This window comes from Martes martes (genome assembly GCF_963455335.1).
Source record: "Martes martes genome assembly, chromosome: 8".
NCBI classification, from domain to species: domain Eukaryota; kingdom Metazoa; phylum Chordata; class Mammalia; order Carnivora; family Mustelidae; genus Martes; species Martes martes.
Window position 1 is genome coordinate 101267972 of NC_137895.1, and position 27946 is coordinate 101295917.

Below are 27946 nucleotides of genomic sequence, written 5' to 3' on the forward strand. Positions count from 1 at the left end.
AATTGGAAAACAGACTCACAGAGCATAGTTTGCTGATCCAGGACCACTCAGCTAAAAAGTAGAGGCTTCTGAGCTGGAACCCAGGGACTGTGACTCCAAAGCCCTGAGTCCGTGTTCACGTGGGAAAGGTCGGTGACCGGGTGAGTGAGGAGGGAGGGGCTTAGGGCCCCTTGGTGTTGGCTCGGGAGGGGAGGGGTCGGATTGATGGGTTGGGGGCCCGAGGCCGCTGGATCCGGGACTCGGACGCCTCTGACTGAGCTCCAAAGGGTTACAGCCCTTCGCCCCCTCCTCCCGCCTCCTCCCTTCTCCTCCCCCAGGCTCTTCCTGTCCCGCAGTTGCAACACCCCATCTGCCACTCTCCTTCCCTCCCACCTCCTCGCTCCTTTCTGCTTTAATTTTCTCCCAGTTCTCAGGACTCGGGCTCCAGCTCCAGCCTTTGGGGTTGGAGATCCCGGCCCGGGACTGAGCCGTGATCCTCATCCCAGCCTCCACCTCAGCTCCCCTGCCCGCGGCCCCGGGCTGCTCTTGGGACCCGGCGGGCCCGCACATCCCGGACTCCGCTGGCGCCGCCGCCGCCGCCGCCGCCACGGCCTGAGCCCTGATGGGGGAGTAAGAGGCCACCGCTGGCCGGTCATGGGCCTCCCCACCGTGCCTGGCCTGCTGCTGCCACTGGTGAGCCTTGGGACGAGGGCCGAGTGGGTTGGGGGAGGGGGAGGGGGAGGAGGAGGAGGGGTGGGGAGAGAAGGGGAGGACGCCGCCTCGCCCGAGTGGGCCCTCATCCCGGTCCCTGGCCTCGGGCCGGCGTGGCCCCGCTTCAAACGCGGCCAGAAGTTCGGGTTCCTCATTCGGGCCGCCGGCCCTGAGTCGGAGGCCAGGGGGACAGTGAAAGGGAACCTGAGGACAACCAAGGAAGTTTGCTGGGGCTAGGAGGTGGCCGGGAATGTGGGGGCAGGTGATCCCCGAGGGTGGGGCAGATTCCGGAGAGTAAGGAAAGGAATGGGAGAACGGCATTCAGTCCTCGGAGCCCCGATGATTCAGAGTTCTGTCCTCGGGTCAGCTGGCCAGCGGGTGTGTGTGTGGGGTGGACCGTGTGCGGGGAGGCTGCCCTTGGGCCCAGGCTGAGTAAACCCTGGCAGAGGGTAGGAGTCGCATGCTAGTGAAGGGAGAAACTGAGTTCGGGACTGGCTATGGGTTGGTGGGTAAGTTTGGGATGCTATGTGTTTTTGCCTGCGTGGAGGGGTATATTTGGGAGTAGAGTGGGAACTGGACGGGGGCAGGGCAACCCCACAGAGTGTGTCCCCAGTCCACCTCCCAGGGCCAGGACGCCCACCTGGAGGCATTCTGCACCCCCTGCCTCTGGCTCAGCTTCTAGATGGGTGGCCTCTGTTGGACAACTAGCCCCACCTCCACCCGGTCCAGTCCTGTCCCTGTGCCAGCCTTCCAGACCCCTTCCCACAGGCCTAAACAACAATCTCTTGGTTTCTTCTTTTACAGCGCAGTTTGGGGAAGTTAGTAGAAAGTTGTTTTCGTCACTGGAAAATGTCCCTTTCTTGTGCCTCAGCCTCATTTCAGTGTATTCTTGATCTCCCTGCCTGTCCTGGAGTCATCCTGTGTCATACTCCAAGCGCCTCTCTCCCACCTGCTGGGGTGGATTTTCCTGGCGTGTGCTGGCTGGTTTCTTCTAGGTCTCTGCCCTTCCCTAGCCTAGGTCTTCCCCACTCTCCTCTCCTCCCGCCTTCTCTGGGTCTTGTCCTGTCTCTCCTAAGCATTCCTATCTTTTCTATCGGTTTCCCCATGAGAGTCTCCTTTTTTGAAACCTCTTCTCTTTGGTTCCTCCCTCCCCCTCTCTTCTGTGCTGGAGTCCACATTTCTAGACCCTGATCCCCCCAGTCAGCACCTCTCTGGGCCTCACTGTTCTTCTCACTCTCCCACCTCCTGTCTCCCCAGTCCCCTCTCTTGACTTCTCTCAAGGTTGTCCTTCTCCCAGGCTCCCTCCGCCCCCCTCCAGCTGCCTGGTCTTACTTCTGTTCTCTCTTAGATCACTTGGATTTAAATCCTGGCTCCCTCACTGACTAGTTGCCTGAACTTGGGCAGGCTACGGAACCTTCCATGTCCTGGTTTCTTTATCTCTAAAACGTATGTAATAAACACTACCTCCAAATGTCGTTCTGAAGATTAAGTAGATTGATATACAGTTGACCCTTGAACAACAGTGGTTTGAACCACACATTTGAACTGCACTTACATGCAGATTTTTTCCATTAACTACAGAACTGTAAATGTATTTTCTGTTTATGATTTTCTTAATGACATTTTCATTTCTCTAGCCTACTTGATGGTAAAAATATGGTATAAACACACAACATACAAAATGTGTGTTAATCAATTGTTTCCGCCCTTGGTTTGGCTTCCAGTCAAAGGTAGGCTATGAGTCGTTAAGTTTTGGGGGAGTCAAAAGTTATACATGGATTTTTCATTAAGGGAGGGGTGTTGCCTGGTGTTCCTAATCTGTGTTGTTCAAGGTCAACTGTGGGTTAAGTATTCAACTTATCAAGTCCTGGGTCTGTACTAGACATTATTTTAAGTGCTGGGATGACAGCAGTGAACAAAATCTCTGTCCCCATGGAGTCTACATTCTAGTAGAGGATTAAGGTATATGGAGTGGAAAGCACTTAGATTTGTCTTGTTTCTGTTAGTAGTATTGTTTGGTGGCTACTGTGTTTAGAAAACAGAAGGTATGGGTGGTCTCAACAGATAAAGGAAAGTGCCTGGGGGCTGGGGTGGAGACGGTGAGGGACCCAAGCTCAACTCTGAGGGACCCAAGCTCAGCCTGGAGCCGGAGGGGAAACAGAAGGTATGGAGGTCTGTCCGAGCTTTTCAATTGCTCACCATTCAGTGGGCAATACTGAGCACTGGAGTTATGCTTGTGTGGGGGGATAGTGGGGAAGAATACTGGAGAGACTGGGACAAAGCCCGTAGGATTTTGCCGTTCTCAAGGACTTTATAGTCTGGGACCCAAGACAGCTTACAGCCAAAAAATGGTTTCAGCACAGTCTAGGGGGAAGATACCCACAAAAGCGTTTTGGTGTGGTGTCCTAGAACACTGATGGGGAGATGGGAGGCAGAACCAGAGAAGGGAATGAGCATCACCCAGCTGCCTCCACTCTGGTGGTGCTCCAGGAGCACCCTCTGCCTAGAACGCTGTCTCTGACCCAGCAGAGAATGGGATGCATGAGCGGTGGTGCTCCCTAACTCCCTAACATGAATCAAGGAACGGGCATGGGTCAGATGGAATGAGGAAGGGAAAACCTCACAGAAAAGTGGTTTTGGGGCTGAGATTCGAAGTCAGTGGCTGGCAGCATGGCTGGAAAGAAGGGAGACTGGTTTGGGGAGAGGAGGGGAAGGGAGAGGTGGGATTTTGTGTTGGGAGTAGGTGGGGTGGAAGGACACCTTGGCTGGAGTGGAAGGAGCAGGTTGAGGAACAAGAAGAAATGAGAATGAGAAAATTGGAGGGAATGGGGGGAGGAAATGAAGGGAGAATCTTGAATGGGGTCCAAGGTAGAGGAATTCATTCATTCAGTCATTCATTCATTCATTCATTCAGAAACAATTCTCTGAGGGCCCATGGCATCTGAGAATGTTCAGAATAGCAGCACGGGACCCCTGCAAGTGCTTATTCAGGGAAGGAGGGACCTGTGGAAATGACGTTCCAGGTCAGGCTCTGGAGAAGTACAAGCTGAAGCGTGAACACAGATAGAGTGTGTCGGATGGATCGGAGCAGTCAGCTGGAAGACAGTTGCAATAATCCAAGTGTGAGGCAACCCGTGGGTATGGCAGGACTGAGAGATCACAGAAGAAGGACTGGCAAGATGAACCGGCAGGCCCAATGGATTGGGACTGGGTGGGGAGGTGTGGTGGGGAGGTCCCTCGAGGAGGGAAGGGCTGCAGAGCTTTCGGCACGGGTGCTGAGAAGTATGTTGTGTGACATTTGTCTAGCCCAGGAGATGGATCCATTGAGTATGGGGCACCTTAAGGGTTCAGGAATAGCCAGATGAAGTACACAACTAACAGGCTAGAGCGGGGCTTCTCAAACCCTTTTCTGCCTTCCTATCGTTTGGATGGGCTGCCTTCAGTCACCAGTGATGCTCAGGAGAGGAACACTCATCAGACTCTCCGGTGGGGGAGTGTGTGGGTGGGTGTGCATGTGTGTGGGAAGGACTGGGCATGGTTTGAAAACTCTCCCCCGGAGGTAAGTCTGTTCTTACAAGGGGCGCTGACTCTCTCCTTCCCTCTCTGGGAAGCAGTGGCTTCAGCTGGAGGGGAGAACAGATGAGTTGTTAGACTGGCCAACCCATCGTTACTTACTTTGCTCCTCTCATTTTGGGAGCTGAGGAGATACCCAGGAGGATAAGACGCTATCTCTGACCACACTCTCTCTCTGATCGCTCATCTCATAGAGTTTATGGTCTGTTTGGGGAGATCATATCTACTCCCCAGGATAATTATAACAAGAGCCAAAAGTAGATATTGTTAATCCGTGATATCGAAGATCACAGGGGGCTGAGCATCTAACGAGCTTGAGCGGGGGAAGTGGGATTAATGGGGGGCTTCAGGGGAAGGAGGTGGGATTGCAACTGAGCTCTTGGAGGAGGAGCTGTCATAAACTCCCCAGAGATTTTGACATTCCAGAACAAGCGCATTTTAATTTAATGAACAAATTAATGCAGGGGAAGGGCCCAGCTAAGGTCCGGAGGTGCTGGGTCAGGATTAGACCACAGGGTCCCTCGCTCTCTCGGTTTCTCCTCGGGCTTCTCCGCCCCCTTTGCAGCCCCAGCACAGGAAGTCACACTTTAAAGTCTCCCCAGGCGGAAGTTGTGGGGGAGTCAGAGGGGTGCTGGGCCACCCCCTCAACTGGCTCTCCACAGGCACCTCCCAGCTTCCTGCCTTTCCCCTGCTCCTGATGACAGGTGCAGGCTAGGGTCTTGGGGCTCAGAGCTTGCTTACCTCCTAATCTAGCTGCAGGGTACAGCGACTGAGGACCTGCTCCCTGAAGCCAGCCCGTCCCTGAGGCCCTGGCTGCTAGGGGTCAGAGAGGGCTGGCTGGGGCATTGTGGGGGCTGCAGAGACCTGGGAAACAGGGCTGGCCCTCTTCCGTCTCTTCTCGCCTGCGTCCTCACTCCTGGACATGGGTGTTCAGGGTTCTGGAATGTTTCCTCAGCTGCCAGTGGACTTGGTGGAGCAGGGGAGAGGGCTGTGGAGACTCAGAACTGGCCTTATTTCCTAAGGGTTGTTTGGGGACCCCAGGGAAGTCCCCAACCCCAACCCCACTGGCCAGAACCAGCCAGGCTGTGGGAATGCAGTGAACCCCGGGTGGGAGGGCAGCCTTGGTTTGCTTTCTTTTGGAGCTGGGGAGTGTCAGGGGGCTCCTGTGAGAACCCAGGGAAAGGGCCTGTCGGTTGGGGACTGGTCAAATGGGGAGGAGGAGCCTGGGTGGGGCCTGGTCTAAAGGAAGGATGCTGAGGGGCGGGAAGGAGCTGAGAGGCCCCTCAGGGAGGGGTGGGTAGTGACCCTGATGGGAGGAAGCCAGGGGTTGAGGAGACTTCCCTTTGGGATGGAATGGGAGAGGGAGCCATTTCCCGTAATACGTGGCCCAAGTGGGACAGGGGTCCTTTGCCTGGCTCTTTTGAGGGGGAGGGGGAGGGGGCGGAAGAGTACTCCGAGTGGGGATTGGAGGGAGAGCCTGGCCCACAGAATGAAGGGCTCACATGGGGTCTTAATGGCTGGCTAGTCCCTCCGTCTTTGTGCTGACTCATGACCCTTGAGGAGCTGGGGAAGCTGCTCGTTCTCTCTCCCTTCCCCTAGATGCCCTCCCTCCCTGGCCTGAGTCACTGGGCGGAGCTGATGGGAAAAGATTTCCCTTTCCCGGATCTGACTTAACCCCCAAAGTTCTGGAGAGGGAAGGAGACACTAGGCTTCAGAAAGCCTGATGTCTCCCTCCCTTGCTCCCATTCCTGGGAAGCTTATACCTCACAGGCCAGTGGTCCCCGAAAAGCTCCCCACCAAGGCTGTCCCAGAACTGGAGCCCCTAGTTTTTCTCCCTGACTCTGTCTTTGCTGCTTGGCTGTGCTCCTGAGGGTGGAGGGGTGGGCGGGCTCCCGTGGAATTTCAAGTGCCAGTAACCTTAGGCGCTGAGAGCTCTTCTTCAGGGAAAGGAACCACACTTTCAGGATTGGGAAGTTCTTCCCATAACCACCCCAAACTCTTCCTGTTGCCCTGAATGCCCCAGTCTTGTTCAGGGGAGATGACAGTTCCGGAGTGGGCCAAGGAGGGTACTGCCCTCGCCACAGTCCTTGCTGCTGCGTTGCACAGGGTGGTTTCCGTTCTCGGCCAAGCCTCCAACTTCCAGGCCGCAGCGTCCCCCAGAGGGTGCCTCAGAGCGTGACCTCCCTAACCTGCCTACCTGCCTGCCTGCCCAGGCGGTGGGCTGCCATGCCCTCCTGTCCAGGTGGGGGTTTCCGTGATCTGATTATTAGCCTGTTGCTTCCTAGTGTTTAACACACTTTGAGGACATCCTCTTATCTTGACATAAAGTGGCTCGTATAGCAGAGGGAAAAACAAATCCAGGCCCAGGGAGAGTCAGAAAGAGGCTGACCAGAGATCAAGGGACGAAGTCTAGCTTGGAGCTTGACCCCCACTCCTGGCTTTGCTGTCCCTGGCTCTGAGGCCAGAACGGAGCAGGTGATTCGGTTGCCGTGTGCTCGCTAGAGACTGTGAACATGCCTCCCAGAATGCCCTGGTGTGCAGAGGGCTTCAGGACTCCCACATCCACCCTCAGCTCTAGACTTGCTGGCCCTTTGAGCCCGACCACCCGCTTCTGGCCAGCTCCAGCTGCGTGGAACCTACATGCCTTTGTCCTCTCCTAAACTTCATCAGTCACCTACCTCATTCCCGACCCACAACTTTCCCTTTTACTCCCCTCCCTATTTACCCTGGCCAACCTGGGGCCTCTGCAGATTTAGTGGTGGAAGGGGATATGAACTGGAGGCCCAGGGTAAAATCCCAAGTGAGGTTCTTTTTTTTTTTTTTTTAAGATTTTTAAATTTATTTGACAGAGAGAGGTCACAAATAGGCAGAGAGGCAGGCAAAGAGAGAGAGGGGAAGCAGGCTCCCTGCTGAGCAGAGAGCACGATTCGGGCCTTGATCTCAGGACTCAGAGATCATGAACTGAGCCGAAGGCAGAGGCTTAATCCACTGAGCCACCCAGGCACCCTCCTAAGTGAGGTTCTGATAGAGATGTATAAAGAAATTCTTCCTTTTGCTTCTGCCCACTCCAGGAATGGCGCCCACAGAAACATCACTTACTTCCACGCCAATCTGATTTTATAAAAAACATTTTTGCCGATAGAACACAATCCAGGAAAGTGCACAGATCCTACCTAACTGTTCACCTCTGTGAATGTTCACAAGGCGAATACACTGTAATCATACCGTCCCGATGGAGAAACGTCACCCCAATTCTTAGGGCTCCTTGTTGGAAGGAAGGGCCATAACTGAAGTCACTTGCTAGTTCCCAATCAAAACAACAACAACAACAACCACAACAACCACAACCACCCTTCCTTAAACACCTGCCCTGTGTCCAGCACTATTAGCTGCTATGGGGAAAGAAGGATAAAATAGAGCCCAGGCCTGGGGTCCACTAGCCTTGACCTGGAAGGACAAAAATTAGTTCACAGAACAACTAGGGAAGAATTAAGCACTGGATCACATGGGGCCAGCTGTCTGAGCTTAGAGGAAGAACATGGAGTGTGAGCAGGAGTGGCCTGGGGAGAATGTACCACTGAGAAAGGACTTGTGCTGGGAAGGCTTTGACTTGCTACCTCCAAGGCTCCCATCCACCCTCTCCTGATGGGATCTCCTCTATCTGACTCTTCCCCAGGTGCTCCTGGCTCTGTTGGTGGAAATATACCCCTTAAGGGTTATGGCACTGGTCCCTCATGTCAGGGACCGGGAGAAGAGAGCTGTTCCGTGTCCCCAAGGAAAATATATTCACCCTCAAGATAATTCCATTTGCTGTACAAAGTGCCACAAAGGTAGGAGAAAGCGGTAACAGCGAACCTGCTCAGTGATGGGGTCTTGCTTCTTCCTTTGCCTTTTCCAGAGGTTCTAGAACCTGGAACCTTACCCCCAGTCTCCTGACTTTGCTGCCTCTCCCGGACTGGGATTTTGTCCCTTCTTTCCTCTCTTAGACACTTGGGGTGGGGGGAATCCTGGCTGTTCTCTCTAGCGGGGGCTCCTTGAGCTCTTGCTGTTACCTAACCCTGCTACCCCATCACAGGGACCTACCTGTACAAGGACTGTCCCGGCCTGGGGCTGGACACGGACTGCAGGGAATGTGAAAATGGCACCTTTACAGCTTCAGAGAACCACCTCAGACAGTGCCTCAGTTGCTCCAAATGCCGAAAAGGTGAGTCTTAGGAGGCGGCAAGGGCTCTAAACAGAGCGTCAGGTAGCTAGGTTAGAGCAGTGTGTGCGCCTATGTGCGAGGGCAGATAGATCTCTGCTGGTGGGTGTGGGCGGAAATGCTTGTGCATGGGTAAGTGCATGGGTGGGGATGTGTGTACAGAGAAAGACACACACTGCTGTGGGGCAGGGGCTCACACTCCATCTCCTCCCCTCTCCAGAAATGAACCAGGTGGAGCTTTCTCCTTGCACCGTGTCCCAGGACACTGTGTGCGGCTGCCGGGAGAACCAGTACCGGCGTTATTGGAGTGAAACCCTTTTCCAGTGCGTGAACTGCAGCCTCTGCCTCAATGGCACAGTGCACATCTCCTGTGAGCATGGCTCTCCCAACCCCAGTCTCCTCCCTGCCTCAGGGTGGCCCCGGCTCAGGCTCAGGAGGAAGCTCTCTGCCTCCGTGCCGCCCCTTCCACGCAACACTTTCGCTCCTTCCCACTCCTGAAGTCTGTGGGACCACCTCCACTCTGGCCATCTACCCCCCTGCCCCTTCTGGTTTTTCCCGTGATCCTCGGGGTTGCAGGGCGGCCCTCCCCTAGCTGTGCTGCGTCTCTCCCTACAGGCACAGAGAAACAGAACACAGTGTGCACCTGCCATGCGGGCTTCTTTCCAAGAGACAATGAATGCATATCTTGTGTTCAGTGAGTATTTCTGCCAGCTGCTGGGCATTGGATTGGGTGGGGAGGGGGTTGGGGTGGGATGGGGTGGCTGCAGGTGAGAGCCATCAGCAGGGCAAGGGAGACACCCCAAGATGCTCTGGCTCTTACTGGCTGCTTGAGTGGCTGACACTTAGTGTCAGTACACCAGACAGTCCTTCCTGCTACTCCTTCCCCCCACCCCCTGGGGACTTGCTCCTAAAATCTGAAGAAGTCTTTGGGAATGGAGGCTCATACTTCACAGACTTGCTGTTCTTTTAATTCAGACATTTGGATTTTGGGGTGACAGGATCTACTACAGTTCATTGATTCTAGGATGTGCATTTTCACATCTCTGAAATCAGGCTTCATCTAATAATTGATGAGGTATCATGGTTTAACTGGCAGCTCTGTGTGTGTGTGTGTGTGTGTGTGTGTGTGTATAGTAAGTAATGGTGCTTCTTATCACTGATGGCATCTTTGCTGCAATATGGTATTTCTTCCCCAGTCTCTGTTCAGGCCTCCTTACCTCTTTTGGCTCCACGGAGCCTAGTCTTACACACTTGCTTGCAAAGAAGGAACTCTGAGGGTTCTAAAGTTCAGTTGATCTGGGTTTAAATATCAGTCAAGCCACTTAGGCTATGTGACCTTGGGCAAGTTACTTAACATCTCAGAGCTTTAGTTTTCTCACCTTTAAAGTAAGGCTGATGACATTCACTTGGATGGTTGTAGAGCTACAAAGTGTCTGACACTGAACTATTTGTTTTCTTTCTTTCTTTCTTTCTTTTTTTTTTTTTTAAAGATTTTATTTAATTATTTGACAGATCACAAGTAGGCAGAGAGCCAGGCAGAGAGAGAGGGGGAAGCAGTCTCCCTGCTGAGCAGAGAGCCCCATGCGGGTCTCCATCCCAGGACCCTGGGATCATGACCTGAGCTGGAGGCAGAGACTTTAACCCACTGAGCCACCCAGGCGGCCCTTGTTTTGTTTTCCTACCGAGTCTGCTCTGCTGCTTCAGAGAGCTTTCACACTCATTCCATGAGGCTCTCACCATGAGCTTGTGAGGTGGGCAAAAGTGCCTCTTCCTGCTTTCAGATTCCCACTGAGAATTCACCTTCCCCCGAGCTCCTTTTAGCCCTCCATGGAGTTCTTATCACTCCATGCTCCCAACAGGGAAAGATGTGCTTGTTCGAGAGTACTCTCTGGCTGCCCCCAACAATATGTATTTCAAAACTTTTCACATGCATGTGTGACCCCCTCTCTCAAAGTCAGAGATTGTTTATCTCAAGAAAAAGCTCTCCAGTCTCTCTTTACCATGGGATTCTCATCAGTAAAACGATTCAATTGCTGTTACCATTTACTGAGCACTTACTATATGTCAGGCAGACGGATCTCACTTAACTCCTCAATTCTGGCAGGTGGGCAAGAGCTTTATTTTACAGATGAGCAAACTGAAGCTTACGGGTTAAATGACTTGCTTGGAGTCACACTGCTAGCCAATGAATGGGCTGCAATTCATGCCCCGCCTCTCACTGCTTTTAACTTTTTTCTACACAGCCTCCTGGAGATCAGTTCTAAAATTTAATGATTTTGTGATTAACTTGGGTTTCATTCCTCTCCATCAGGAGCAGTTTAATTTCCCAGCAGAGGTTTCATTTTCCATTATATCAAGAGAGAGCTAAAATAATCATAAAGCAAAGGATTTGCAACACTGTGGAGTTTTTGTTTTTTGTCCCCCCTGCCCCCCCCCCACCCCCCCCCCCCGTCTTCCTCTTATGGGAGGAATCCTATTTACCTGTGCTATCTCTTCTTTTAGCTGTAAGGAAAACACAGAGTGCACAAAGTTGTGTCTACACCCTGTGGAAAAGGTTACGGTCCCTCAAGACCCAGGTGAGGACAGATCACCCTGTTCCCATGCTCACCTGCCCTGTCCTAATCCTTGACCTTCCACCCACCCAGCCAGCCCTGCTGCCTCCTGCTGCCCCCTCCTCTGACCACAGCCTGCCTCGTCTCCAGGTACCACGGTGCTGTTGCCTCTGGTGATCTTCTTTGGCATTTGTGTTTTATCCTTCTCCACTGTTTTAATGTGCCGCTACCAACGGCAGATGCCCAGGTTCTTCTCCACTGGTGAGTGAGTGGGGCCTTTGGGAGGGGAAAGCATGCTGGCAGGGATGTGGGAGGAGGGTGAATGGGCATGATGGACCAACATGGAGGGTTATGAGGAGTGTCCCCTTAGTTTGCTGCTGAGAACCTTGTCGGCAGGAGACAGCTCCGATGGCTTGTGAAAGGTCACACTGCATCAATAGTTCTCTTGTCCCTGGGGCCACTTTAGCCCTGAAGCATGTCACCACAAGTCCCCACGGCCAGCCCCAGTATGGGCGCCAGGGCTGAGAGAGGAAGTGAAATTTGTGACGCTTTGTTTCTTTTTTCTCAGTTTGTGGGAAATCAACACCTACAAAGGAGGTAAGATGAAACTAGGAACCTACCCCCAACCTTCCCTGATTTTCCATTACAATCCTGTGGTACCCAAATGAACCCCCTACCCCCACCCCTAACTCCCTCTAATCCCAGCCCCCTTCAAGAGTAAAGAGGGTTAGGGCTGTTTTTCCTCTCCTTTGCTAATGCTGTGCCTTCTCTCTTTTAGGGGGAGCCTGAGACCCTGGCCTCGGTTCCAGGTTTCAGTCCCAACACGAGCTTCAGTCCCACCACGGGCTTCAGTCCCACCACAGGCTTCAGTCCCATCCCGGGCTTCAGTCCCATCCCCAACCCCACCTTCACCCCCAGGTCCGTCTTCACCCCTCGTGACTGGTCTAAGTTAAGGGCTCCGTCAGACTCTGGAGAGATGGCCCCACCCTACCAGGAGGCTGGCCCCATCCTCACCGCGGATCCAGCCTCCGCCCCCATTCCCACCCCAGTTCAGAAGTGGGAGGACAGCACCCACTGTCAGCGCGCAGAAGGTGAGTTCCCAGCAGCAGCAGGTGGGCGGGGCTCCTAGAGTGCGCGTGCGCGGAGCTGGGGGAAGGGGGGCGGGCCGGGGGGCGGGCCGGGCGGCCGCTGTCGCCCCCCAGTGGGAGGCTAACCGCCTGCTTCCCCGCAGCGGACCCCGCGGACCCGGCGACGCTGTATGCCGTGGTGGATGGCGTGCCCCCGTCGCGTTGGAAGGAGTTTGTGCGCCGGCTGGGGCTGAGCGAGCACGAGATCGAGCGGCTGGAGCTGCAGAACGGGCGCTGTCTGCGGGAGGCCCACTACAGCATGCTGGCGGCCTGGCGGCGGCGCACGCCGCGTCGCGAGGCGACGCTGGAGCTGCTGGGACGCGTGCTCCGCGACATGGACCTGCTGGGCTGCCTGGAGGACATCGAGGAGGCGCTGTGCGCCCCAGCCTCCCTCTCGCCGGCGCCCCGCCTCCTGCGGTGAGGCCACGCCCCTCCCCGGGAGGGGCCTGCCCTGAGGACCGCCGCCTCCTCGCTGGGGGCCGGAAGGACCGTGCAGGATGCCCTTCGGACCCTTTTTCTGGACGAGGGCCTTGGAAGGGCAAGCATGGCTGTCAGCCACCTACTTGGTGCTACTCTCCAAGTGTATATAGATTTTCTCAGCTGCCGGAGCACTGCCAGGGGCTCAGCCTTAGTGTGTGTGAGGCAGGTGTGTGTGTGTGTGTGTGTGTGTGTGTGTGTGTGTGTGTGAGATCCTGAGAGAGGTTGAGTATGCCAGGAGCCCAAGCTTGTGACTGCAGAGATGGGGTACCCCGCCTCACCGCCTGTTTTGGGTTTGGAGAACCAAGCAAGGCAGCTTAGGGGCCTCTGGCTGGTCCCTGGGCCTTTTTCACAGTAGATAAGCAATCTTTGTATCATTTATGTTACACTAATAGAAACTGGGCACCCCTCTGCCCCCTGCCTGCACAAGCAAAGAGTGAGCTGACCTGTCGGAAGGCAGGTGTGAGCACAGAACAATGGGGCTGCCAGCTGGAGCTGTGGAATTTTGTAAATACACTAAAACTCTGGAATTAAAACTCTGCTCCTGGAGGGGATGGTCCTTTTGAGTGGTGGGTGTGGGAGGCTGGGTCAGAGACCCAGGCCTCATGTGGGGTGGGGGATGGGAAAGTCCCTGAGATTGGGCCAGGCACCCCACCAGCTGACAGAGTAGCCTGTGCGAATTCTGTGACCCCCTCCCCATCAGGTTCTTTCCGCCCTTGTCTAGGGATGACCAGGCAGTCATTTTTATGCACGACTTTATGTGGGGCTCTGGTATGTCCAAGGTACAAAAATGTACAGCACTTGATCCCAAAGCCCTCAGAGCAGGAGAGGCAGAGTGCCTGAGCCAGGCTTCTCAGTGGGAGGTGTGGTCCTTGAGGTAGAGTCCAGGGGTGGGGTGGTGACCAGCACTCTTGGGGAGAGATTTCCTCTGGGAGAAATGCCAAAAGTCCTGAGGGTTCCTCACACCTCTCTGAAAAGAAAGGAGGTGGGAGTCGGGTCAAGTCCGATGTGGCGTGAAGAGTGAGGCTGAGTGCCCTTCCTTGCCATCGCCCCGGCTCTGGTATTGCCCTCCTCTACTGACTCCGTCCCCACTGAGGTCCTATTCTGGCACCCCCTCCCGCTCCATACCAGCCTTCTTTGCTCCCTCCCAGGCCGTATTCCCTTTGGCACTTACGACACGGACATGGGGGTGTCCAGCTGTACGATGTAGGATCCACGCATCTTCTGCAGTTGGCCGCGGGTCAGCTTTCGAGGCCTGCTGTTCCCAGGCTCGGGGATGCCCTCGATCCTTTGGCTGGCCAGGTCTTCCCGGATCTCTCTGAGCATATCTTCAGCCCGGAGGGTACGGGAGTGGGGGGTGCAGCCAGTTTCCAGGAAGAGGGACCCCTCTTCCTCATCCCCTGAGGACTCCCAGGGGCTTTCCCCAGCAGAGTCTGTGTGGGTCAGGGATGGTGGGAGCTTTCCCCGAAGTCGGGCCCGATGCAAGGTTTCCGCTACCACATTCCCTCCCACTGAGGTCCCGTCTTCTTCTTCTGACCAGGTTGGTGGATCGCCCCTGGGAAGGCTGCTTCCTCTTTGGATAACTTCCCTTGGCAGTTCAGGGGCACTTCGGCGTTGCGGAGCTTGGGGGTTAGGAGGCTGAGGGCGCAGAGGAACATCTCGCAGGTCCAGGGTGGAGAAGGTGAGGCGAGGGTCACGCCGAAGGGCCTGTGGGCGTAGTCGGCTCAAATGGTAGGGTCCTTTGGGGGAGCCTGGGATCAGGGTGCCATAGCCAGAGTCTGAGGTATCATCTGGAACCAACGGAGAGTCTTCATCTGTGTCTTCTGTCACTACCAGGTGGGGGATGATGGTGGAGAACTCAGGGGTCCTACAAGTAACCATAATAAGTAAATGGTTAGAGTCCCATTCTGAGGGGTCAAGTTCAAGTCCAGGAAGTCTCATCCCATCCAGAAATGGCCCCGCCTCCAAACTTGCTTCGCTATCACCTTTATACCGTAAGGTTATGTTCTTATCTTGCTGGCTGGACTGTAAGCTCCCCTAAGGCATTTTAGCCACAGCACCTGGGCCAGGACCTCGTACCAAGCAGGTGCTCAGGTATTTGCCAAAGGTTGCCTGAGCTCCCCTGAAGTTATCCCCCAGTGATGGGTCTTTTTTTCCTTAACCACGCTGCTGAACAGCTGTGTCACTGTGCATGAAACTCTCACCCTCTCTGGGGATTTGGACTCACCGGATCCCTGCAGCTGGAACATTCTGTAAATCGACATTGGCTTTCCCTCTCCATCCCCAGCATGGGGAGCCTGCTCCTCTCAGGAAGCTCACGTTGCTTGTGTCTGTTTCCTTCGCTGCCTCCCACCCCACCCCCAGGCAGCCAGAGACTGACTCATCCCCCAGGCTGTCCCATGTGGTCCTTAGCATGACTGATCCAAACCCGTTCTGCTCCAACCCATAGCCTGGGTTCCTCAATCTCTTCCCAATGCCCCCGAAAGCTGTGTTGACATTTCTCTGCCTTGTGGGTTTTTCTCTCCCTTCCTCCCTGCAGCGCCCCCCCCCCCCGCCGCCCCCACCTACTTTGAGAGACCTGTGGTCCCTGTGGGTCTTACCTCCCCTCTGCGCTGCTCTGAGAGCCCTCCAGGGAAGGCGAGGAGGGCCTGGTGCCTGGGGACTCCTGGTCCTGGTCCCGGTAGAGAGCCAGGAGCTCCCTCTTCTGTTGGACATACTCCTCTGCCTTCAGCTTTTGCAGGGTGACCTGGGATAGCCATACTTTCGTTGATGAAGACTTGCTGTATGCCAGACTGGTGCTAAGTGTGCTACAGACATTATTTCATTTAATCCTCACAGATTTTGAATATATTATGAAGCCTATGCGGCAGATACTCTTTATTCCTCCTAATTTATTACGGAAAAACTCAGGATAAGTAACTGTCAAGGTCACAAAGCAAAAGACAGTGGGATGGAGCCAGGATCTGAACTCCTGAGCTGGCCCTGGGAGGGGTGGGTGGGGTGAACAGAAGTCTCCTTTTCCAGCTTGCACAGTTCTTCGTGCTTCTCATGTCCCCTTTGCCAGCCCTCCATCCAGTCTGTGCCCTCCTTTAGGAAGCCCTCCCTGATAGATAGTGATGGCAATGTAAGTGTTCTGAATGGTGCTGGGCCTCCAGTTACTCCTGCCACCAGGGTGGACAGGGTCAGGCTCTCTCCTCTGCTCTCCTTCAGGGATGAAAGCAAGACCATTGCAAGAGGAATGGAGAGAGGATACACTATATTTTCTGTCTTCTTCCCCCAACATTTTCACACAGATGCCCTCAGAATCAAGTAGTAACATCTGAGAAGTGGCTGACTGGCCCCCTCCACAGGCCTGCGGTCATCTGATACACACCATCACCCTTCGGGGTGGATAGCATGGATACCAGCCCATTTTACAGATGAGGAAACAGGACCTAGAGAGGCAAAGGCTTTGCTCGAGGTCCCACGGGAAGAGAAGCAGAACTGGCACCAGGCCTTCCCTTTGAGTCCTGGTTCGGCAACTGCACTGAAGGGCAGCCTTAAAGGGTGGAAAGTTGCTAAAGGACAATGTTTGCTTGCGGAGGGGGAGGGAAGGCAGCAGAACCTGCAGAGAGGTTGAAGGCAGAGGCTGGGCAAAAAGGAGGTGCTGGTGGCAGCTGTGGGCAGCTCTGATATCAGTACTCTCTAGTATGGCCATATCATTGTTTAAATATTGGAGTACTTCCATGATTGCTCTCTCAGCCTCCTGTCTCCCTTCCCTAGGACTACCCCATCCCTCAAGATCCAGTGCTAGAGTGATAACATGGCACAGTGGGGGAGCTCTAGGGCACCCCCTCACCCCCAAGATGCTCCACTCTAATTCGATAATGACCATGCCATACTGATTGTTAAATATTTTGATTATCTCCCCAGCTTGAGGTATATGAACCCGCAACTCCTGGACACTTGGGCCTTCTCAAAGCCTGTCTAGAAACACAGCGGGCATCTGGGTCAGGACAGAGACATGTTGGAAAAATGGATGAACAGGGATAGGAAACTGGCATCAGGTTTATATGGCAAGTATCCTTTCTCTGGGTGTCCAGTCCCTCAGTCTCATGAGTGACAAAGCAGTGCAAAGATTCTTAGCAGTCTCAAAAGACTAGAGAGTTGGCCAGAGCAAGGGATGATGGTGCCTGGGGGTAGGAAACCAGTACATCAGGGCCAGGTTCTATGATCTCCCTCCTCTCCAATGTGGGATGGAACAAGAAATAAGGACGGTGGGCGGAGTCGTTCCTGGGGCCAGGGTGGAGCTGGAGCAGCAGGCTGGTCGGCTGAGATGCCGTGCCCTTGGCCCCACATGACCCGAGTTCAATAGAGTGTTCGGGAAGTCCAGGACAGGGATGGTGTGAGGAAGGAAAGAACTGGAAGGAAGGGCTGGGGTAATACAGGCATCTCCACTCAATGCGCCCCTGGCCCGACCATAGGAAAAAGCAGGGAGGGAGGCATCAGGAACGGGGCTGTTTGAGGTCCTCCCAGACATGCCAAGCCTCCCCGGCAACCCTGGGAGAATCTTCTCAGTTTGGGGAAGAGGACAGACAAGTTGGGAAGGGAAGAGGAAACTGGTTCCTGAGCCAAAATGTGACCCCTCCACAAAGCCAAGAAGAGGAAGGGAGGGCCTCCCCCAGCAGGATTCTTCTTCCTTTGCTCTGGTAGAGAACACAGCCTTGACCGGAAACGCCTCTTCTTCCCGCCGCTGCCTCTGGGGTGGCTCCTAGATTCATCTGCTCCTTCCAGAGCTGCCCAAGTGGACTAGCACAGATCTCTCAAGGTGCCCACGGACTCTGAACCACTGTGAGGCCTTTCCCCAGTCAGCACACAGCCCTGCCCAGGCGCCACTGACCGCCACTGTCTTCTAGTGATGACAATAACAAACATTTATGGAGCGCCATTAAGTGCTGGGCCTCGTGCCAAGCGGCAATAATAATTGTCCCATCGCTCCTGCACGGAGGTGCCCACTATCACTGCAATTCCCCAGATGGGGACCGGGGTTGGAGACTCAATGTAACTTCCGTGAGAACAAAAGTAACAGGTGAGAGCTGGGCTCTAGCTAGCCCCTCAGCTGCCCGCTTCAGCCTCCCTCTGGCCATTTTCCAACCTCTGTCTCTGATGGCTTTTTTTGTTCCCACCACTGGTTCCTTTTTCCTCTTCCCAGACCCTAAGGATGGACCTTTCCCAGGATTTAGTCTGTCTTCCCTGGAGAAGTTCATTTTTTTCCTAAAAGCTTGGGCTGTCCAGGCTAGACCTGTGGGAATAAAGCTGCACCTACATTTCTGTGAGGGGAGAAAGCAGTAGTGCCATCCCTGGGCGGCTCTACTGCCCTCATCAGTTTACAAAGACTGGTGGCAATAGAGAGCAGTTTTCTTTAAGAATTTGGTGTCTTGGACAAAGAATTTCAGTTTCTTTGCCCTTTGCTTTGCTAAACGAGGCCAGGAAGCTTGTGCTCTGCCTGGTTATGTATCAGAAGTGACCTCCTTTCCCCTGTTAACCAGGAGTGAGACTTCTGAAGGTGAACTGGTTGGAATAAAATCCTAATAGTTTGTAGGGGTCCCCTGGGGGTGGGGTGGGACTGGGAACCAAAGGAAGAAGAGAAAGTTCTGACAGTGGGGTGGTGAAGGAGAGGGGCTCCAGTAAGAGCCCCCCACCTGCTGCCCTGGGGAGTTCTGTGGCTTGTTTAGGTATTCAAGGAAGTGGCAGTCCTGTAGGGCTGAAAGACACAAGATCCTGAGGCCCTGTCTGTCTTTCATTCTTCTTTCTTTCTTTTTTTAATGGCAAAATCCTCATATTTATTTTTTACTCTCCTAATTCATAGTTTTCGATATACTATTTAAACAGAGACTAAGCTCTAAATTTCCTTCTCTTAAATAAGCTCTCCACATGATGATACGGTATTATAAATAAGATGGCAGGAAGGATGCTTAAAATTGTTTAAAGAACAAAACTATTTTCACAAGTTCCAGAAGCCCTAATGACCTAATGTGCCAATGACAAATCATTATTATCTATTCATTAAAGCAAGCGCTATGAGAACCACTAATTTGATTTAAACTGTAAAAATAATGAAGTTGCATTCTTTAGAAATAGTCTTTCTTTGTTCAAAATGTCCCCTTTTTTGGTAACTGAGATATAATTGACATATAACATTATATTAGTTTTGGGTGTACAGAGTAATGATCCAATATTTGTATATATTACAAAATAATCACCTCAGTAAGTCTCATTAACATCTGTCACTATACACTTCACACAAAAAATTTTTTTTTCTCTTGTGGTAAGAGATCTTAAGATCTATTCTCTCAGCAACTTTCATATTTCATCCTTTGTCCCCACTTGAACCTCAGGGCTGTGTTTCTATCCTTTCCAAAGCCCCTAAGATATCTCCACTTGGCTACCCCCCACTACATCCTTTTCAAAGTGCTTCTGCTTAAAACTGAATAGTACCCTAGACTCACCCCTCCCAGGAAGCAACAACTAACCCAACAGGTTTCTCTCTTTGTTAAGATTTCATTTCACTCAGGGGTTCCATTGCCAAAGCAATCTTTCAAATGGGAACTTTGGGAAGGAAGTCATGCTTTGTCCTTTCTAACCTGTGACCTGCATCAGGAGCGTTTACCTAGGGCTGGGTAGTAGGCTGCCTGCTTAATCAGAATGACTTCTTTGACTCTTCCCCATGAGGCAAGGACTGTTATTATTTAAGTCCACCGCAGGTGAAGACATGGAAACTTGGCGGGTGGGGGAGTGGTGGTGGCTGTTTGCCTATAATTCACCCAAGATCACCTAGGTAGGAAGAGGTAGCACTGGTGTCTGAACCAGTTCTTGCATTCAGTGCGGGCTTTTAACCACAGCCTCCCAAAGGCTCACCTGTCTCTTCCTTCTTCTTTAGTTCCTTTCTCTACCACCCTCCCCTACACATTTTTCCCCCCTTTTTGCAACATGTTCCTAAGAACATGGCACTAAACCTCTGTATTTCACACCCAAACTAGTACAGTAAATCTCCTGCCACTGATCTCTTCCTCCTCCAGCCCACCCACCACCCTGCCAGCTGTCAATTCAAGATAAACACATGGATTTCACCATGGCAATTTCTTGCTCAAGAATCTATGGTGGCTGTCTTGTCAACCCACTCAATTCAACATTGTCCTGTCTACACTCTTCTGTAGCTCTTGGGGGTCCTGTAGAACCTGGCCTCTCATCACTTGCTCACACAAATCCTTTGCTCTAGACTTAGACAGACATGGTCACTGTCCCCAAAATAATCCAACCCAACTGCTCCCTTGACTTTCTGCTCACGGTCTTCCCTAGACTTAAAAGGCCAATTTAAATCTTTATTCTCTGGCCATTCTGCTCCAGCAGTGGGTTAAATAGTGGCCCCAGAAAGATACGTCTAGGGCCTCACCCCTACAATCTATTTGGAAGGTTCTGCACTTATTTGGAAAAAGGGTCTTTGCAGATGTGCAAAGATCTTCAGTTAAGGATCTCAAGATGAGATCATCCTGGCTTTAGGGTAGACTGGAGTCTATGTAAGAGACGGGAGTGGGAGATTTGGACACAGAGACATACAGAGAGGAAGGCCACAAGAAGACAGAGGCAGAGACTGGAGTGGGATGGACATGAGCTAAGGAACACTTGAAGTCACCAGAAGCTGGAGAGGCAAAGAAGGATTCTCCCCTAGTGTCTTGAAGGGGAAACAAGTGGGCTTGCTGACACTTTGATATCTAAATTCTGGCTTCCACAACTGTGAGAGAATAAGTTTCTGCTGCTTTAAGCCATTAAGTTTGTGGTAACTAGTACAGCTCCATTTGGATCTTTTGAATTCCTCTAGCTTTTATCACATGAATCTGCCCTGTTAAATATCTTCACTTGCTCCTTGTCATCTATAGGACAAAGTTCAGCTTCCTTAGCATAGCACGATCTGGTAGTAATAGGCAGTAATAGGCACGAACTGGTAGTACCTACCTCCCAGCCTCTCTGCCACTACACCTGCCCTTGGACTTCATATCCTGGTAATATGAACTCCTAGGCCAGTGGTTCTCTCCACACATGTGGTGTTTCATGTTTTCCACATCATCACATTCTGCTTCTCCATTTGGAATACCCTTCTTTCCCATCCTTGTTCCCTACAAACTCCTAGATATCCCCACAAATGGTGATCAGACCATCATCCCTCTGTCAAGGTGTCACAGCATCTGTCCTCTGCGCTGTCCCTTTCCCAACCAACCCACCAGACAGAACAAATTACTCCCTCCTCGGCCACAATTCCATTCTGCATACATGTTTCCATTATTTGTATCCTAATCTGTCTAGCTGGGCTGCAGGCCATGTTCCCTGAGGGGAGGGATGATGCTTTATTCTTTCTGAGTCCCTAGCACCCAGCCAGTGCCTGCACCTAGCAAAGGCTCCACTGGTGTCAAATGGAAGACGAAGTTCTGAACATCATTGTTTCGGGGTGTAAAGACCTTTAGGGGACGCTGTCCTGGCCTCTCCCAGTGACTGGTACAGTCGCTGGCCAAAGGCTTTCTTTCCTGCTCTTGTGGATGGTCAAGGCTATGTCTCCCTCCCGAGGGGCCGAACCGGACTGAACCTGCAACCATCCCAGCCTCTTTCTCTTCCTCCTTCCCTCTTGTGCTCCCATCTCTGACCTCTGAGGACCCCTCCACCCCTCCCCACTTCTGGCTTTCACATACCTGGGCCTGCTGGGTCTTCTCTAGCCACTGGGCACGGTCTGTAGCACTGGGACACTGCACAGTGAGGGCACTGGAGACACAGTGGAATTCAGTGAGATGGATCACCAGGAAGCTGTCTGGGCGGAGGAGAAGGTCTGCTCAAGGGCTAGACCTTATTTGATGCCCATCCTGACTGCTCCTTCCCCTTGCCAAGAGGAAAGGAGAAGGAAAAGGTCCCCAAAGAAGAGACATACTAGGGTCCCGTAGTGGTCGGCACACAAGCTTCTCCAGCATGAGTGGGGGGCGTATGACCTTGGCTTTGTTGACCTTGCGTTGGGGCTTGGTCACTAGGAGCATGTCAGAGAAGAGGAAGAGGTACACGTCCAGCTGGGAAGCCATGCGTAGAAGAAAGAGACAGGGTCAGCTGGAGCAGGGGAAGAGTGGGACACGGATCAGGCCCCTGCGTTGTGTGTGCGCATGGGTGCACATGTGCACAGGGGACAAGCGCACAACTGTGGAGTGCTAGAGCTGGAAGGGGTGTCACTTTGGTCCCGTCTCTCGCTTTATAGGCCGGGAACGTGGCTGACTCAGGGGCATACAAACTATCAGAGCTTCACCACGCCATGTCCTCCTCCCAACACACACAGACACAGACAGACACACGAACACATCTCTGTGCCCATTTCCAGCTTTCCTGATTCTTATTCTGTCTCCTGGGATCCCTCCCTTCTCTGCGATCTACGTCCCATCTTCCATCTTCTCCCAGCTTCCCCATAGCCCCTCACCTTCCCTTCTCGCCCCTCCTTCACTCGCACAGGTCCCTCCAGCAGCAGCTGCCTGATGTACTCAGAAGAAACCCCCAGCATGGGGGACGTCAGGTCCAGAGTGCAGAACGGACGCAGGTTCTGAGGGACATGGGGTGGGGAGGATCGTGGGGCTGGGCAGGGCTGCCTCCCCCTCCCAGCCATGGTGGTTCTTTGTTCTGTCACTGGCACCTTCCCTTCTCATCCTTGCCCTCCTGGAGGGAGAAGAAGCATCGAGTACTTCCTTCTCACTCTCTTGAACTCCTCATGTGGGAGGAGTGATGCACACGGCCCCTCTGTGGCCCCTTTGCCCTTTCTCCGCCAGACCTCTGCTTCTTCTGTTTCCCTGGGGACCTTGCTTGTTCTGCGCCTCCTTGCCTCTGCCCTCCCTCACCTTCTCCACCTCCTCGCTGGACGGCTCCAGCACGTCGTAGGGCCCGATGCGTCGGGCTGCAGCCACCAGGCTCTCCTGCTCTTCGCTCCGGTGGACCAGTTGGTTGATGTGTCGCAGGAATGACTCCACAGCGGCAATCTACGTGATGGGTGGGGTGTGGAAGGAGGAAGAGCCCCTTACCCTGTATGTCTCCCCCAGTCAGTGACAGCATGGGCGGCCAGCTGGTGCCACACGGCCACATACGTATGAAGAAAGAGACCCCTGAGAGTTCCTGGAAATCAGTTCCCACATGCCAGTCCCCAGCTCCCGAGGGCATGGCGCTGCCAGGCCACCTACCATGGTGCTCAGTGCTTCCTGGACGCGTGCCTCAGGACTCCTCTTAAGCACAGCCTGGAGCAGCAGTGGGTACTTGGTGACCCGCTGGTGGGGCTTGATGAGCAGGTCCCCCAGCATCTGTCTCCCTGCAAGCTTGTGCTTCTCACACCACTGCCAGCAGAGGAGGGCAGGGGGTCAGGAGTCTGCAAGCCCCCTGCTGCCCCATTCTGGTGACGACCTCGGCCTTGGACCCAGCTGGAGATCAGGGATGACCTGGAGGTCTAGGGTCCGCCCGAACCCCCTTCCCAGCACCCCCTCTCCCACCTGCACAAAGGCATGGAAGAGGGGATTATTGTCTTGCTGCTCCCGGGCGTAAGCCATGGTCCGCTTCACTTGTAGGCAGTATTGGACATAGGGCTGGAACCGCTGGCTGAACTGAGGGAGAGATATGGGCAGGCAGGGGGAAGAAGGTCATGAAATCTGGCCTCCAGCTGCAGAGCATAGGGAGCAGGGGGGAGAACCTCTCATTGACCCTTAGTCTAGCTCTCGCCAATCCCTAACCCCTATGATGCTTTCCCCTACCTGTGACTGCCAGTCCCTCTCTCTGGAGTCCAGGGAGAAGCTGAGGTCCCCAGAGGCAGACCCACTGCTACTCTTTCAGGCCCTGTGCACAGCCCCTGACGTACCCTGCCGCTCTGGACGTACTCTCCCATCATCAATAATTCAGCCGGAATGTTTGCAGGACTCTGCAGGTCCCATTTCACACGGGTGGTGACTAGTGACCTGAGTCTTGCCCAGAAGCCCTGTTCCTGGGCTTGCTCCCAGGAGATGAGCATTCCCCCCAACCTCTGTACCCCATTCTGGCTCTGCAAGGCCCACGTCTTCCTGGTCAGGTAAAATTGTGGAAGAACGTCTGACCCCAGGCCTCTTGCTTTCTCTTGTCCCATTTCTCCATGCTCTGGGTGATCTGGGGCCCTTTATGGCCCCTCCCTCATTTACCCAGAAGATGCCTTGCTTAGACCCCATTCTTCTCCCAGCTGTTTAGCAATGCATCTCTGGCCAAGAAGTGAGATTCTGTAGTTAAGAGATCAGGTATAAACCTTCCCTGAGATAGCTGCGTTTCATTTCAAAAGAGTCACCCAAAGAACAAAGAACTTTTAGGACAGAGGTCATACCTGTGGAATGAAGGGCAGGAGGCGAGGCGATATTCTGGGGTGGGGGCTGTGCTCTCAGACCCCCTTCAAGCCACAGAAGAATTCAAGTGACAGAGGCATACCCTGCAGGCAGGACCTCTCTGGGCCCTCCCAGGCCTGCCCCAGCCAGATGTGGCCCTTTGCCATGTCTCACCGTCAAGAAGCCATTTTGTAGGCTGACAGGGTCCAGAGGCTGGCCTGAGGCTCGAGTCTCCCCAAGGGTGGGCCCCAGCACCTCCTCCCAAAAGCTCCTGTGGGCTCGAATCAGGCTGGGGACATTTCCAAAGAGGGTCTCAGCTGATACCTGGAGGAAGGAGCAGAACTCAGCCACAAGCCTTGGCAGGTCACCATCAGATAGCTCTGGCCACGGATAGGCAAGGACCCCTAAGCTTGGCTGGTGGAGGGTGGGCTCAGGATGAAACTTGCAGGGGAGCTGAGAGATCTAAGGGGCCAGGGTTTTCCCTTCCACTCCTCTGGCACTTGGGCTGAGCTCTGCTGAGTCCTGGAAAAGAGCAGAGGCCAGCCTGCTTGGGGTCCTAGAGCAGGAAGGGGAGTAGGAGGGCAGGGGGTGTCCTGGAAAATGAGGCCATGGGAATCCAGACAGAGCAGCCTGGGGGGCTCTCTGGGAGCCCACCCCCACTCTGTGGCCTCAGAGCTTGGGATGTGGCCAGGTCCTCCTGAGTGCCCACTCACCTCGGTCAGCAGTCCCACTCGCTGCAAATTCAACAGGCCGGCGGTCAGGAGCTGGAGGCAGGGAAAGCCAAGGGTGTCAGCACCTGACTGCCTCCTCTGGGGACCCCAACCTAGCCCTTCAATGTAGCCCCATCCCAGCTTCACCACTGCTAACCTGATTCTCAAGATCCCCAGCAGGTCTCTGATGGGGTTGTCTCCTGGTTACGTGTCCCTGCCTTCCCTCTGCCCCTCTCCATGGCCCTCCCTTCCTAGCCTGGGGAGTGGGGGACCATGTAAGGGAGATGGGTGGATGGCTGAGGTGTTGCCTGGGCCGGGGAAGGGAGCAACTCACATTGGTCATGATCTTGAGCTTCCGCACATAGATCAGCTCGGTGGTCAGCAGCTCCCAAAGCGCTTCCTGTTGGTGGCAAAGCTCTCGGCTCATCTCCTGGGGTGGGGACAGCACTGGTTCAGTTGGGGAATGATAACAAGAACAGCAGCTGCCACCTGTTTAAAAGCTACTAGATCTACCTCACAGATGATGACCTTTTAATCCTCAAGTGTGTAGGTGGTTTTATCCCCATTTTACAGATGAAGCCACTGAGGCCCAGAGAGGCTTCCTGTCTCCATCAAGGTGTCACTAGTAAGTGGCAGAACCAGGAGTAGAACCTACAGCAAGATGTCTCCAAACGCTTTCCTCACGTGACCCTACTTCCCAAGGCCTTTCCCCCCTTCCAGGGCGGACGTGAGGTGTCTGTGGGCGTCTATGATACTGGAGTGACAGACTCTGTGTTCCAGGCCCACCTTATGCCCAGGCACCAGCTCCTTCCAGGACTTCTCAATGACCAGGCTGCTGTCACTGCCCTCTCCGATCTCCCAGTGCTGCCGTTCCTCAGGGGGCAGGCGGGGCATCCCAAACATGCTGAACGTATGCAGCCTCATCTCCAGCTGGCGGGCCTTGCTGACTTCCTGGGGAAGCTGAAAAGGGGATTAATCCTGGCCATATCCTGGGCACATAGACCCCCGGCCCAGGGATGGCTGCGAGCGCTGGTGCGTGCATGCGTGCGTGCGCATGCGTGCCTGAGTGTGTCTGGGAATGGGAGGTAGCACTGTCCCTGAGTGGGGACGCAGAAGCCTGGGGGACAGGGGAAAGGGCATTGCTGGAACATGGACGGAGAGGCACCTTGGTCTGCAGAAATGTGCCAGACAGAGGAGTCTGACTGAGGCTCCCTGACCGGAAAGATACTTTCCAGGGCTCTTCTGAGTCAGAACCCCTCACAGGGACCTGCAGGTGGAGACCAAGGGACCTGCGGTCTCAGGCAACATTCTGACATTTGCCTACAAAATGGACATTTTTATCAGGCAGCATGGCTTGCAGATGCGTCACTGAGAGGGTCTCTCCACAGAACCGAATCCCGCCCTGTACAGGGGCTGGCCACGCTCTCCGCTCTGATCATCTGTGGAGGACAATACAGCTCAGGCTGTGAGCCTGGGGACAGGAGAAGAGGGACCTCTTACCTTGAATTTGGGGGAATGTGGTGGGCCAGCCCCCAAAGGGCCTCCATACTTCTTCTCGGGCTCTGGTTCTTGCATCTTCAGGGGAGACACACCTCGGACCTGGCCAGAGCCCTTGGTAAAGGGGACATAGTAATGGAGGCGTCGGCGACCAGGATCCTGGAGGAGGAAGAAGAGCAGGGTAAGTTCTTAGGGGGCCTCCCTTCTCCCCGAAGTTCCAGAGAGGTAGCGGGGCTAGGCTTGACTGCAGGTGGTGTCCCCTACCCCTGCAGTGGGGCTGGCTCACCTCTCCCCTCAAACCAGTCTGGGGTGAGTCACTCCTGCTCTGAGTCACAGCAGCAGCTGCCAGGGAGGCCAAGCTGAGCTGGGCAGGGTCCTGCCAACTTGGCTCCCCTCGTGGGCCCAGGGGCAGAAGTGGGGGCCTCTAGAGCAGGAGCACAGGCACCTACAAGCCTGGGCTCTGGTGTGGATACTCCCCCAGGGCCCGCCCGCTCACATGTGTGCTCCCTGTCCTGCGGGCGTGTATGCACAAGGCACAGTGCGGGCTGCATTCTGGGTCCCTCCCAGCTCCCCCTGCGTGGGAACGGCTTCCCTCGCATGTGGGGATGAGGGCACACACATGTGTGGCCTCCTCCCCGGGGGCGTGCAGCCCGTGTCCTTTCCAGCTGGGAGTGGCTGTGCTTCCTCATGAGAGATTGAGACCACGGCCACAAGTCTCCTCCTGGGCAGGCCTGGTCACATTCCTTGATCTGCCTGTGGCCTGACTAACAGCACATACTTCCTAGTCTCCCTTCCGGCCCTCAGCCCGGGAGAGTCCCCAGCTGTCCTCCCTGTTTCCCAGGGCCGAATCCTATTCCAGGAAGGCAGGGGATACCCCCAGTGGGAAGCAGAACTGTCCTCAAGGTGCAGGGGCAGCTTGGAGGCTGAAGGAAAGGCATTTCAGGCAGGCCAGGAAAGTGGAGCTGTGGGGAAGCCAAGGCAGGACCCCACACCCCTCCCCACTTGCAGAGTAGGGACACCCTGAACCTTTGCTCTTCCTTCAGTGCTGACTCAGACAGAGCAGGCCTCAGGGAGCCCACAGGCTCCTCCCAAGTAGAGGTGGGAGTCTGGGAAGTGCCGGGTTCCCTGCTCCCCGTGACCCCCCTACCAACTCCAGGCCTCAGACCTGTCTAACAGCACCTCCTCCAAGGGCCTGGCTTCACCCATCTGCCTGGGATGGGTGTGGAGTCCTGAGAGCCTGGATCAACACTAACCTGCTCTCCCTCGAAACCCAGGAAAGAAGGCAGGGGTGAGGGACAGGAATAGACCACCTCATGAAGCTGCAAGAGAGATGTGAAAACCTCACTATCCTCCCTCCTGCCCCACCCAGGTCACTCTTGGGGCAGCCTGGACTCACCAGCCCAGGGGCAACTTGGGAATGGAGACGATCAGCAGAACCCTGTTTGGAGGCCTGATGCCGGCCCCCGTAAGTCTCAATGCGGGATGCCACAAGTCCTTGGAAAGGACCCTCATCTGGAGGAGCAAAGGCTTGCATCTCTTCTTTCCTGGGTCACCTCTGAAGAATCATAGCTTCGGTGTCAAAGAGAAAAGGTTCCCTTGAGGCTGCAAAGATTAAAAAAAAAAAAAAAAAGGAATGGAAGGGCCAGCTTTGATCAGTGAGTGGCACCAGGTTGGGGACCAAGAGGGGGAGGGGGATGGGGAAGATGATGGAGTGGGGGAGGAAGGGTCAAGGGCT

The 27946-nt window shown here is 54.3% G+C and overlaps 2 protein-coding genes across 2 annotated transcripts; one reads left to right on the top strand and one right to left on the bottom strand.

Moving 5' to 3' along the window:
• Positions 1–217: 217 nt before the first annotated feature.
• TNFRSF1A (TNF receptor superfamily member 1A) lies at positions 218–13167 on the top strand. The gene is made up of 10 exons (XM_080810172.1): positions 218–672; positions 7940–8093; positions 8339–8467; positions 8685–8834; positions 9080–9158; positions 10967–11040; positions 11167–11277; positions 11585–11613; positions 11795–12107; positions 12248–13167. Exons 1-10 carry the CDS (start codon positions 634–636, stop codon positions 12562–12564), a joined length of 1395 nt encoding a protein of 464 aa, XP_080666298.1. The 5' UTR covers positions 218–633; the 3' UTR covers positions 12565–13167.
• A 199-nt stretch (positions 13168–13366) lies between these two features.
• PLEKHG6 (pleckstrin homology and RhoGEF domain containing G6) lies at positions 13367–27813 on the bottom strand. Its single transcript, XM_080811347.1, has 15 exons — positions 27608–27813; positions 26215–26370; positions 25501–25674; positions 25049–25144; positions 24718–24768; positions 24179–24328; positions 23156–23266; positions 22853–23002; positions 22517–22654; positions 22105–22224; positions 21574–21706; positions 21341–21456; positions 15221–15366; positions 13795–14487; positions 13367–13590 (listed from the first exon to the last, which is right to left on the bottom strand). The coding sequence occupies exons 1-15, from the start codon at positions 27743–27745 to the stop codon at positions 13581–13583; spliced, it is 2382 nt and encodes a 793-aa protein (XP_080667473.1). The 5' UTR covers positions 27746–27813; the 3' UTR covers positions 13367–13580.
• Between the last annotated feature and the right edge of the window lie 133 nt (positions 27814–27946).